Source organism: Neopelma chrysocephalum, unplaced genomic scaffold, assembly GCF_003984885.1.
Source record: "Neopelma chrysocephalum unplaced genomic scaffold, ASM398488v2 Primary Assembly neopelma1_66, whole genome shotgun sequence".
NCBI lineage: Eukaryota > Metazoa > Chordata > Aves > Passeriformes > Pipridae > Neopelma > Neopelma chrysocephalum.
Window position 1 is genome coordinate 13,784,243 of NW_020897725.1, and position 12,490 is coordinate 13,796,732.

The window sequence follows — 12,490 nt, forward strand, 5'->3', positions numbered from 1 at the left end:
ATTACATTTCCTTAACGAAGGGAATCTCATTCCATTCCTGCAAGCCTCCATTCAACTGACTGAACAGCCTCCTATCAGTGCAAAATGCAAAGCAAAGATCATAATAAACGATAATATATCATAACAAAACAAAATTTTGATTCCATTGTAACTGCAAATCCTTTCTACATGTTCTGTGCAATAAGGAGAGTATGAATACAAGTGGTCTTATGCAGTTAGTTGAGTAGCAGTATGACCCAGTTAAATGAGTGGAGTGTGCAAATGATGAAAGAAATTGAGGGGAAGGTAAAAGGAATTGAAACTGTGCGGAAAACTGTGAGGAAAAGATGAGGATGGACAGAGAAAAGTAGAGACTCTAACCTAAGCTATTTGTTTGGTTCCAGGTTGGCTGGAAAACCAGGCAGCAGCATGCATGGGTCTGTTCCATCTCACCATGTTCCTTTTCACTGTTCCTTGCCAAAATCCATGGGATAAGTCTGGTTTTGTGCTCATTAGCATCAGAGCAACACATCTGAACCCCTGTCCTCTGAGTTGAGGGGGCTGGGAGATGTGGATAACACAGGCTCAGCCATGGGAAGAAAGAAGGATCACCCAGCAACGCTCTAAGACACAGTCTGATGCCTGCACTGACTGGCTACAGGACAACATCCATTTGGCTGCTGGAGATGTGTGTCAAGGGCAGGGTCATAAATGGACAGGGGAAACTGGAAAAGCAAGCAGATGCTAGAAAAAGAAGGCATAAAAAAAATACCCAAACACTCTACTATTAAGTAGAACCAGAGATGCCCAGAGGTTGTAGTACTAGAGGCTGCCCAGAGAAGCTGTGGCTGCCCCATCCCTGGAAGTGTCCAAGGCCAGGTTGGATGGGGCTCTGAGCAACCTGGGATAGTGGAAGGTGTTCCTGCCCGTGGCAGGGGGATTGGAAGGAGAAGATTTTTAAAGGTATTGGCAAACCCTAACTATTCTATGAGTCTTTCTATGATTCTGTGCCTCCTCTTTCATTGGAGAAAATTAAAACATCCACATGAACTACTGATTTGCAGACGCCTACGTGCTCTCTGGATACAAACTGCTCACTTCAGGCACTGGTTCCCACGTTGGTGCTCATCCTTTTAACAGCTTTTATCCCCAATATTCATGAGTACCCTTGTGGGTCTGAAGTCAGAATTCCTGACTAACAGCATCCCAGTAAAAGCATATGTTGTTTTTCACAAATTGAAACCCACAACATTTTGCCCAGTTCTATATTCTGTTTAAAAAAAAAGGGATATGTGTGATTGTATTGGGGTATCCATATCCAGGTGTTTCACTGTGAGGAGAATCCTGGGCTGTCCCATGGTGGACAAAGCTGGTCCCAGATGGCTCCAGCAGCCCCCCCGCATTCTGTGCTGGGAATTTTTGCTGATGAAGTGAAAGTCATAAAGAATGTGTGATGAATGAGTATTTTAACGATAATTATCAAGTCCGGGTGTCACAGAGGCAATGGGGGAATGGTGTGGAGGCAGCTGGCACAGGACAGGCTCTGGTCTGTTCCCACAGTGGCCACCCCAGCAGCCCCGTGGCTACCAAAACCTTGGCAGCACCCACCCAACACCTTCCACCACTCCTGTAACCCCAGGCTCCAGGAGATGTGAAAAGAACCCTCAGGTATTATGATTTACCACAGTGTAAACTGTCCTCACCTGACTGAAATGATTGTGAAAGCAAAATCAGCGAGGAGTCAATCTAGTCCAAGAGGTAACAGCATCCTCAGAATGTGAATAAATGTTGCCATTCCATTAAAATGAAAATGATGCTCATGGTTAAACACCTCCTAAACTAAAGTTTTCATCAGTTCCACTTTTTATGATTTTTTCATTTGTGCTCTTTGCCTGTAAGTGTTAAGTGTGACAGTGGAAAAACAAGTATTAAATGTAAAGTTTCCACATTAGTCTAAAGGGACCTGTATATTAAAATATTTATGAAAAATAAAACAAATTGAGTGGAAAAATGCCAAACACTGTCCAGGTCTTAAACATTTCCATGCTCTCACCAAATTAAGAGAAACTAGATCATTAACGGAGAGCAAGACAGATATCAGTAATCAAGAAGGACAATTTATGAGGAGACTTGCAACAAACACGCAAATTTACAACAAAGAGGGCCCGGGAAAGCTCAAAGAGGGGATAAAACACATCTGTTGGATCAAGAGTTGCTACATGATTTGCTTCTGATGTGTCCTATACAGTCAAAGCTCACTGTGGGAGGGATCTGGGAACGCAGATCAGGGTGGGGACAACTCTCCTACAAAATGTTTAATTAATATATTGAGTATTGCTATGAACTTCAAAAAAAGAAACCTCAGACAAAAGAAACCCACAATTTATTTTAACCAGAGGGGTTTTCTTCATGTATGCATAAAGAGGACTGTTCCCAAAGTGCTCCATGATGTTCCTTTAACTAAACACTGTCATTTGCTCCATGTTAAAATTCCGTATTATCAGAGTATCACTCAAATAAACACACTGCATTAAATGCATTGATTTATTCTGCATTCACATCTACCAGCAAACCTCAGTGCAAGGCACAGGAAAATCAGGGATATTGCCCTTCACAGAGCTTAGTGAATCTAGAAGATGTAAGAGCTCACCATAAGCAAGTCAGGTCAGAGTAAGACAAGAATTAGAAGAAGTGCAAAGAGAGTGAGTCAATTTTTTTGGCAACTTCAGCAGCAGTAAGTCAGGATCCTCGTGCCCAGCTGATAAATGAGATGGTAGCTGCTTGTATGCACCAGGTATTAAAAAAGGACATGGTGAATTCTGTAGAGGTTTGGACTGGGAGCTGCTCCCTTGCTTGGGCAAGAACAGGTAAGAAAAGGAAAGCCAGTAATAGCACTGGCAATGCAGAGTGAACAGACCAGATTTCTGAAATGCCACCAGTGTGGAAGTGGCAAGAACTGTACATAGAGCACATATGTCCCTAAAGGAAAAGCAGAGACAGAGTCAGAGCTATCCACTGACTCAGTAATACACAGAGAGGTGGGGAGAGGAAACAAGACAGGAAAAAGTTATAAAAGCTCAACTGTGGCCTACTACAGTTCAGGCTGAAAAACAGCCAATCCACTGGTATTAGAAGGAAAGTTTTGGGAGTGAATAATAATGATTGTAACAAACCGCAAACCGTGATTTTGCAGTAAAGAAGAGGTGCAAAAGACAACTGCTCACAGAACAGACTAGTCTAGCAAAATGCAAATCTTGGTTTGTGATGCCTATTTTATTTTCAGAACGATAAACTATAATTTTGGTGTCAATTCTGGGGCAAATGCTTCATCATCTCTGGGTTGAGTACCAGGTTGGCTTGGAGAGCTGACTTTGTGTTGAGGGAAGATTTTTATTTGTATGGAGATAAGGCTGCAGAACTAACCCAAGTTATAACAAAGCTGCTTGTGGTTGGAGCTAAAGGTCAGTCACACACACTAGGGGTCAGAAATACTAAACAAACAGGCAAACTTAAGAATAATATGAACAACTACTAAATGTTGTCATAGCATCTAACACCTTAAAATCGCATTTCTTCATTACTGAACGACCGAGTTTCAGTCTGGGTATTTTTTTTGCCATGCACAGATGCTACAGATGGACCTGAACTATGTTAATAATGTCACTCCACTTGAATAACTGGAGAACAGGGAAAACCAGTGGCACAAAAAAAGCAAGTGCATGGCTAAAAGGGGACTCAGTTTCAGATTGGAGAGATGCTAGGACAGTTTGTGTACCTTCCAGTATTACAAGTAGGGAAGAAGGACATAGTTGTTTAGAAAGCGTAAAAGTTGGACGAATTTCCACATGTAAAGATTAGTAAGGACAGAAAACTGCATTCTTGAGCAGCCTTGTTTGGGTGTTTTTCCACAACAAAAGCTGACTGATATTAGAAAAATCTGTAATGAAATTAATTAGAATTCTCTCTTTAAATCCAGGTGTACCTGCACTCTCATCTCACTGCTTCCAGCTTGTGAGTTGCTATAAAAACTGACTGATACTCCAAAATGCATCTTTGCTTTAGTTCTATTTTATGAGAGAAACTCATGAGACTTCTCTTAATGTTGTTATTTTTTAAACAGAAATGTTTTGAAAATCTAGGAGGAAGGCAGAAATTTAAAAATCATCACTAGTCAGAACCTTATCCAAATGCTTTCTAGCCAAAATTTCCACTTGTATATTAGGGAATCATATTACAAGATAACACAACCTTCTTAGGAGTGCCTTTAACTACAATTTACTCCTGTTACTTAAGTCTAGAATCAGTGTAAGGCAGTGATTGCTGAAAACTAGTCTAAATTATCAGCCATTAAGTAATTTTTGATGGAGTGACATTTACTATCAGTGTTCCTCAGAACAAAAACACCTCACGGCTCCTCCCTGAAAGGAAAGAGCTTCCAAGTGAGAGTTTTGCTGCTGTCTTGTGCCTTCTATTCAAATGCAAAATAATCTCTGAGTAGATATGAGTGTAGGAACCACCAGGCTGAACATCTCCTTACCTTTCTGTGGCCTGATAATGAAGGATTGCGTGGCTCCGTTCACCAGCCGGCAATACCCGTCTATCAGGTCTGCCATGTTCTCTGCAATGGTTAAGGATGGTGCTGTCACTGTCAGAGGCTACAGAGGGGAAAAAAAACAAGGCACCAACAAAGAGGGATTATTGTAGTTGCAAACACTGAGCAGAACAGCTGTGTCATTGCATCAGAACTTCACTCAAGCTTGCAAACAGTAAACAAAAAACTGTGGGTGAGCAGAGAACCACCAGAGAGATCCTTACTTTACCTTTCGTGTAGCAGATTTCCAACAGGAGGTTCAGAAAGCACAACTGTTAAATTTGGGCTTATGAAGTGGCTTGCTGGGTAAACTTCCAGTCAAGCCCTGTCCAATACAACTGCTATGACTTTTACGGCTCTAATCGGAATTCTGCAGAAGCTGCTTATTCCTTAAAGCCCTCACCAGTGGTATCTTTTTTTCCCCACCCTTTGCAGCAATTTATTCTTTGCCTAAAAACAACTCCTCCCAATTTGAAGACAGGTAATAATAATAATAATAAAAAATAAAAGATGGACAGTGGAAAAAGAGATGAGAAACATACAGACAAGCTCTTAATTTTAATAGCAATATTCATCATCCTCTGCACAGATCTGACAACTTTCCTCAGTCCTCCCTCCTCTACCACAGTGAGTGCTTCCTGGTGCACTGGACCGAGGAAAAGATTTGATTTCACCTTCAGTGCTGCCTCCATGTAATCCCAAAAAACAAATTCTCTCTTTTTCACATTTCCTTTATTCACAAAAGTGAAATTGCTCAGTTTCCTCTTTAGGACACAGTATCACACACTGCTATTAAACTGCACTGAAGAGCTCATATTTTTATGTTAAGCTTCTTTTACAAATATCAAAGTCTAAAAGCATCAGACACAAAATTTAAAACACGTAATGACCTCTAAATGTATTTTAAAACCAAACCCAGAACAAGAGTACAATATACAGAATATCCACATTAAGAGCATACTAATCTCCATCCCTTCCCAGGAAAACCAAAGTTAGTAGTAGTTTGTCACAACTGTCAATAACATACCTCAGGTGCACCTGCTATCTTGAGTTGCAACATCCCTTTTCTGTCCTTGTCTTCACTGTTTGAATACTGAATAGTTTGCACTTGATTGAAGTCTGCCAGATGAGTTGGCTGCAGATAGGCCACAAAAAAGCGGGGGGAAAAAAATCAAAATTACAGCAAAATACTTCACCTCTATCCCTGATGCTGCAAAAGCACATGGAGACTTTGATCTCCAAACTACACTTGCAGAAATCTGTTCCTCTGTTTCTTTCTACAGTTCCATTACCACTGGCTAAGAACACACACAATTATCCACAGTGTTTGGAAAATTAATCCAGCACCACCACTGTGCCCACAGAGGTCACTGTTGAGTAACTCCAGGCATACGCCGAAGTGGGAACAACCTCTTGGATGTTAAGAGAGAAAAAACTCAACGGGTAAACCACACGGAGTCTGTGCTCACAGCTACTCAACATCCCTCCAGACTGCTGGAAAATGTAGGTTTTTATCCCAGACCACAAGCCAGTATCTGACCAACAGCTGTATAAGCTGAGCTCCCGGCTCGCCTGTGTTGAATTCTGTGTTTAACTCAGAGATCACACTTGTCATTCCTCCTTGTGTGACAGTTCAGTTCACTTGGTTGTTAAAGCAGTAACTGAGAAGAAACCCACCCAAAGAGAAGCAGACTTACATTTGCACCCTTGTCTGTCAGGTAACTGATTCCTTCTTCTGGGCCAATTGCCAGTTCTACTGAAATAATCCAGCTTGACTTCAGAACCAAAGGAGAAAGATAGTGCAAAATTTCAATAGTAAGACAAAACCTTGCTAAGAAATACTATCCTCCCTCATTACAGTTACAGGTTTCAGTAATTAACATCTAGAAGCTTTTAAGCTCTTCAAACATTTTAGAAATATATTAAAATCAAGTAATTCTGTAAGCAGCAAAACTCCTCATGACTGGTTTCCGGGGGATCCCTGTTACTCAAAATGCATTTCCATGTGTTTTATCTTAGGTCTACATGAGAACTATGGATTTCCTCTATTTCCTCTTCTCATGGACACTGATGTTCAAGTTCTAATTTCTACTTGAGTGCCCATTTTCACAGAATTTGCAGACTTACAGCCCTTCCTCAAAATTTTTTTGAAATGGGTAGAGATTAACAGGCATTAGAACAAAATTTACTAACAAGAGAAGCTGAGAAGCCTCATTTACTCACAAAAACAGTTGAAAAAAAGCGCTTGACTTTCACAAGCAAAGCACCAATAAAAATATTTAATAGCATACAATTCTTACCCTACTAATGAATGATGGGGTTTTTTTAAACAGTCAGTGGAGAAAGTTCTAAATAAAATCAATAAATACATTTTGTTGTTAATGAAATCGTCTCTACATCAAAACAGAAACTAAGCAAACAATTAGTGCCGAACTAAGCAAATGAAATTAGATTTATAACAGCACGTATTGTGGTGACTGTCACATTCCTCTACTTACACCGAGAGCACACTTGAAGCATTCCTTGTCAAATCTGTACACTGGAGAGAGGATCTCAAAGAATTTCAAAATACTTTCTTCTCTATTGAGGTTGGCAAATTGTCGAAATGTTTGCTGGATTAATTTCCGTAGTGTTTTGGCCTGGGTATTAAAATATTCGGAGAACAACTAGTTTAAATCTCATCAGTGAGAGGCATTTTAAGAGTTTTGGTCACTTAGCAGCATGAACAGTGTCTTTATCAATGAAAAGCAGACAATTCTCAACAAAAAAAAAGAAGCTTCAAAATATAAGTAACAGTTCTGCCTTTTAAATTTCTGCTATATTACAGAGGGGATGTCTTAACAAATAATATCTTGAATAAATTATAGTAAAAGACAACATGTTAATCTTTCCAGGAATATTTTTTTTAGATTCCTAATTCCCCCAACTTCTGAACTGAGTACCAATACAAAACCACAGCAATTTATACCTTCATACAAGGTTTTAAACCTCAATCACCCTTCTCTCTCTTACCTTGTACTAACAAGCCAGCTGTAGCTCTATCTTATTCTCTGCATACAATAACTTAGACTATCCATTACATAGTGGATTCTTTCAGTCTGACAAGATGCAAAGTAACTTCCATATAAAAAGGTAAAATTTAAATAGTAAGTGAAATGTAAAAAGTATAGTAAATACGTAGATGAACTATTTTAACTATATTGCATATAATTTTATGGACTGTTTCCAGGGTGTAAATAACCACTTAGAGCAGTACAAATCAACCTTCCAACAACTAGGGCAGATCAAGACACCTAATTACACATCCTGAAAGAGAAAGCAAGTAGAGGATATAAGAACTACAAGGACAGCTGTGCCAAGATTTATGAAAAGTGTCTGTCTGTATATAAGTATAATCCCTGGAAAGGCTGCCACTCATGAAACTAAAACCAGGATCTGAGAAGCAATCACTAACATGTCCCCAAAGTGAACAAGCCATCAAGAATCCTGAATTAAAACATCTGCCTAAAGTGACTCAATGGGCTTAAAAAACCCTTAGTAACACCATTTCTAATACACCTTCCAACTAACAACAACGAATAGAAGCAAAACCAGCTTATCTTTGCAAGATGCCAAGGTTAAGACAGGAATTACCATTGTTCCTGCACCCAAACATATCTGAATGTCCCATTGTAACAGCAGTAAAACTCTTTTATTCTTTCACTTTGCCTGTTAAAGCTCCAGGCGCTACACAAATATCAACTTCCTTTTCTCCTTAGCACTTCCAGCCAGATCAGGCACCCATTTTTAGTAAGCCTTAACAGAACACTTATCAGTCAAAATAGCAAGAATTTTTTATCAGGAGTGTTCTGAAGGAACTCCAGTAGCAGTGATCCAGGGGTGTTGCATATTCACATCCAAAATGATGATCAGTTTTGCAACAATGCAGAGAGGTTGAAAAAACCCTTGTCCCTGCACATCCTGTTGTAAAGTTAACAAAGAAATCTGTCACTTTGGTCTAATTTCAAATTACTGTGTCAATTTAGCAGAACCTTTCAGCAACTATCAGGTGGATCATTACTCTAACGAGGCTGCAGAGAGCTGGGTAAGACAATAGAGCATCTGGCAACCAGGAGAACTCCCTTCTGCACCCAGAGCTGCCTCAGACTTTGTTGGGACTCACACATCCTACACTGGACCTTTCTGTTATCTTTATTTTTACTGAAAAAACCAACAACAAGGGAACTGCAAAGCTCAGCCTTAGCTTATCACTTGGCAAATACCAGGACCAAGTCACTACAAAATGAAAAAAAATCTGCCAGCTGAAGTTGTCCCAAGTATTTCAGCCACTCAATTGTTTAAAGATACTTTATTCTGTTCATGGTTTGTTTTCCTGACCTTTACTGCCATGAATACTGACATATGTTACCTGGCTTTTTTCCGTCCACCAAGAACTACTCCTCACTTTAATGCTGAGATCATTAGCAAAGGTGTAAAGACAGAAAGTCAGTTAGAACCATAGACTGGTTTGGCTTGGAAAGGACTTTAAAGATCATCCAGTTCCAACCTCCTCCCATGGATAGGGACACCTTCCACTAGACCATCCAACATGGTCTTGAACACTTCCAGGGATGGGGCATCCACAGCTTCTCTGGGAACCTGTTCCAGGGCCTCACCACCCTCATAGGGAAGAATTTCTTCCTAATATTGAATCTAAAACCACTCTCCTTCAGCTTAAAGCCATTCCCCTTGTCCAGTCACTTGCCCAAAGTCCCTCTCCAGCTCTCCTGGACTACCTTTAAGCACTGGAAGGGGCTCTAAGGTATCCCCAGCCTTCCCTTCTCCAGGTTGAACAGGCCCAAAAAACACACTACCTCCATAACAGAAGGGAGGCATCTATCATAAATATCTGCAAATGGCAACTTCAAGGGAAATGCACTGAAAACTTGCTCTTAAAAGCTTGTCTAAGAACCACTTTTTTCCCCTCTGCATTTGTTCAAGGCAGAGAGAATCAAGAGAAATAAGTAATTTCATATTTCATGGCCATCAGGAGCCCTCCTTTGCCAGTCAGCTCAAAATCATTGGTCTTCACAAAGTGCAAGAGTCATTTAAGAATTTGGACCAATCCTAGATTATTTTGAATAGGGATTTAATTTTCATTAAAGAGCAAACCCGCTTTTCCTTCCCTTGTTTTTCCTCTTCATACATCCAACCATTTTTTTCATGTCTTTGCAAAGCTCTGCTCAGCTTCACCTTCTGGCAATTTCTGCTTCTTCTTATTGCTACTCTCCCCTTTCAGGATTTCTAAAGACCAGTTTTCTTGGTCGGTCAGTTTTCTGGCTCCACAATCCCATTTTTGAGACAGTTATTCTTACTTTTACGTCTGGAGCCTTTCACCACAATTTCTCCCATTAGCAGAGAATACAGTTTCAGATAATTGCTTAAATTAAAATGCAGAGGGATTACTTAAATCCACTTGACTTCATTAGCTCCTGATTTTCAAAAGTCTTTTGAAACAAAACCCCGTCATGACAGACCTTTTCTATTTACCCATTTAAATCACAATGCAAATCTGAAGCTGAATTCTATTATTTCTATAAAGCACCACTGCCTACCAAAACCAGCTCCAAAATAGCAATTTATGATTTATACTTTCATGTATGAATGGTAATAGGTATCTTAACCAAGACATTCATATCAAGGTGGCTGTAGCTGTAAAATACTTGGTAACCATTCCTAATCCCCCTTTTCAACACATGTTGAGAAAAATTTGCATTTTTTACTCTGAGAACATATGGACTTCAATGGGAGCGAGATTCAAGTAACGTTTATAGTCTTAACTGGGATTAACATAAGCAGAAATTACTGGAAATCTTCCTTGAATGAGCTGGATACACTCTCAAGCAAGGAAGGCAGAGCATGTCTTATCAAGTTGCCAGTAAAATATGTTTTTTTCTGTCCCCTTCCTCTTTCTCCAGAAGTCTCATTTTTCTTTTGAGGAAGGAAGAAAAAAAAAGTTATTTGATACATGAGGATCCAAGGACTTGTTTTGCATTTCTGTCCCCAAGGTTTGAGAGGCAGAGCTGTGCCCCTCTCACAGAAGCTCACCAAGGCCATGTGAATCCCTGTTATCCCAGTCCTGCCAGATGCACGGCTGTATTACTGGGATTTAGATCCTACCAATCCGATAAACAGCTTGGATGTTTTTTCACCAAGAAAGCACAACTGCACAGCAATTCCCTCAGCACTATACAGTGAAAACGATAATGCAATTTTCAGATTTCTGACGCTTCTTCCTTTAAAGTAGTATAGGATTGACTGGAACTATAATTACCTTCACTGAATCTAGTAAACTCTTCGGAAAAAAACGTCTCAAACCAACATCCTTCCTGAAAAAAAAATACACACGGCATTAATATCAAAAACATTGTATATTATTACAATGCTCTTTTTCAGGGTGGTATTTTGGGTCTGTTTTCTGCTTGTTTTGCTTTTTAACTGGCACATGGTAAAGTCGTTGGCAATCTCAGAGCAACACAAACAGTACCATTAAAACTCCAAGCATGGCCACCTCCATGGCAAATGAGGGATAGCAGCACCCCTAGATTCAACCCAAAAGGATAATGCAAATAAACAAGTACCTGTGTGGGAAGTCTGTTACTTGAAATGTTGGCGTGGGCCAATATTTGAGAATAAAACCAGTTCTTTGTAAATGTTTTAAAAATTTAGAGAGTATTGAAAAACTATTCTTACAGCATGTAGTCAGGTGAGAAGGGAGCAACATGAAAATGGAAAACTGATAAACCCCTAATAGAATGGAGTAGGAGACACAACACAGACTCATAGAATGGTCTGGGCTGGAAGGGACCTTAATGACCGCCTAGTTGCCATGGGCAGGGACTCCTTCCACTACATCAAGTTGACCAGAGCCCCAGCCTGGCCTAAGGAATCCAGGAATCCATTCAGGAATCCTCATGATATCACCTCACTAAGCATGTTGACTGCCATTCCACTACTGTTTTACCCTCTGAAGAATTATAATTAAAGTTTTTTTAAACTTCTACTGTCATTTTTTCCTCATATTGAGCATCCAACGTTTAAATTTGGAGCTTTTTTCTTCCATATAATCTCACTTTTTGTATTTGTAAGTCAGGATCCTAATTCTGCCTGTGGCTTGAATGCTGCAAACTAAATTACATCGAGTTCACCTTCACACTTAGGTGTGTAGCCCTGGTTTGAAAACCAGAGCCATTAGATTAAACATTTGTGTCATGTGCAGACGTAGTTTAGGTCTAAGGTGTGTTTGTTCCACTACAACTAAACATGAGCTTCAAAATAAGTCCTTGAGAATTTGCCAGGGATATGTTGGTGCAGAAGATGACCTCTGTACAACCAGGTGTAAAAACATTGTGTGACCATGAACTACAGTATTAGCAAAAAACCTGCATGTAAAGAAGGAAAAACTAAGTGAAAAGTGTAAATAGGAAAAGAATTTATAACCTTTGCCTCTCAAAGGTGTTACTGACTTTTTTGCCTTTCAATTTAAGAGGTTACCATCTCTTTCAAACACTCTTATCTGCTTCTGGAACAAGTATGAAAGCAAGCTTTCCATGCTTTGAACATACACAGAAATACATCTGGAATTCTTACTTTTGGCAAAGAAAGGAAAAGCCTTTAGCAAGCAGAGGTATTCAGGATTTATTTACTGCTACCTAACGGCACAAGAACAAAGCCAACATTAAAGTCAATATAAAAAGCTCTCTCAAAAAAGAATAAACCAGGGTATTTTTAAAGCTCTCTGAAGATGAGTAGTACACAATTCCATACCAAAAACATCCTCAGCTAAGAGGAGCAGAACGTTCCTGTGCACACGAACACTGGCATCTGTGCAATGACAGTAAGCTGCAAGATTATAAAACTTCCATAAATGTTAATTCCTTT

General features: G+C 39.7%; 1 protein-coding gene across 18 annotated transcripts in view; it reads right to left on the reverse strand.

Moving 5' to 3' along the window:
• The window catches only part of PTK2 (protein tyrosine kinase 2), a 189,618-nt gene that overhangs the window by 58,519 nt on the left and 118,609 nt on the right, over positions 1-12,490 (reverse strand). For all 18 annotated transcript variants that reach the window (XM_027684583.1, XM_027684569.1, XM_027684567.1 and 15 more), the window contains 5 exons: positions 10,884-10,938; positions 7,069-7,209; positions 6,268-6,345; positions 5,598-5,705; positions 4,517-4,634 (listed from right to left, as the gene is read on the reverse strand). In XM_027684583.1, the coding sequence (XP_027540384.1) occupies positions 4,517-4,634; positions 5,598-5,705; positions 6,268-6,345; positions 7,069-7,209; positions 10,884-10,938 (500 nt within the window). The remainder of the gene's footprint in view (positions 1-4,516; positions 4,635-5,597; positions 5,706-6,267; positions 6,346-7,068; positions 7,210-10,883; positions 10,939-12,490) is intronic.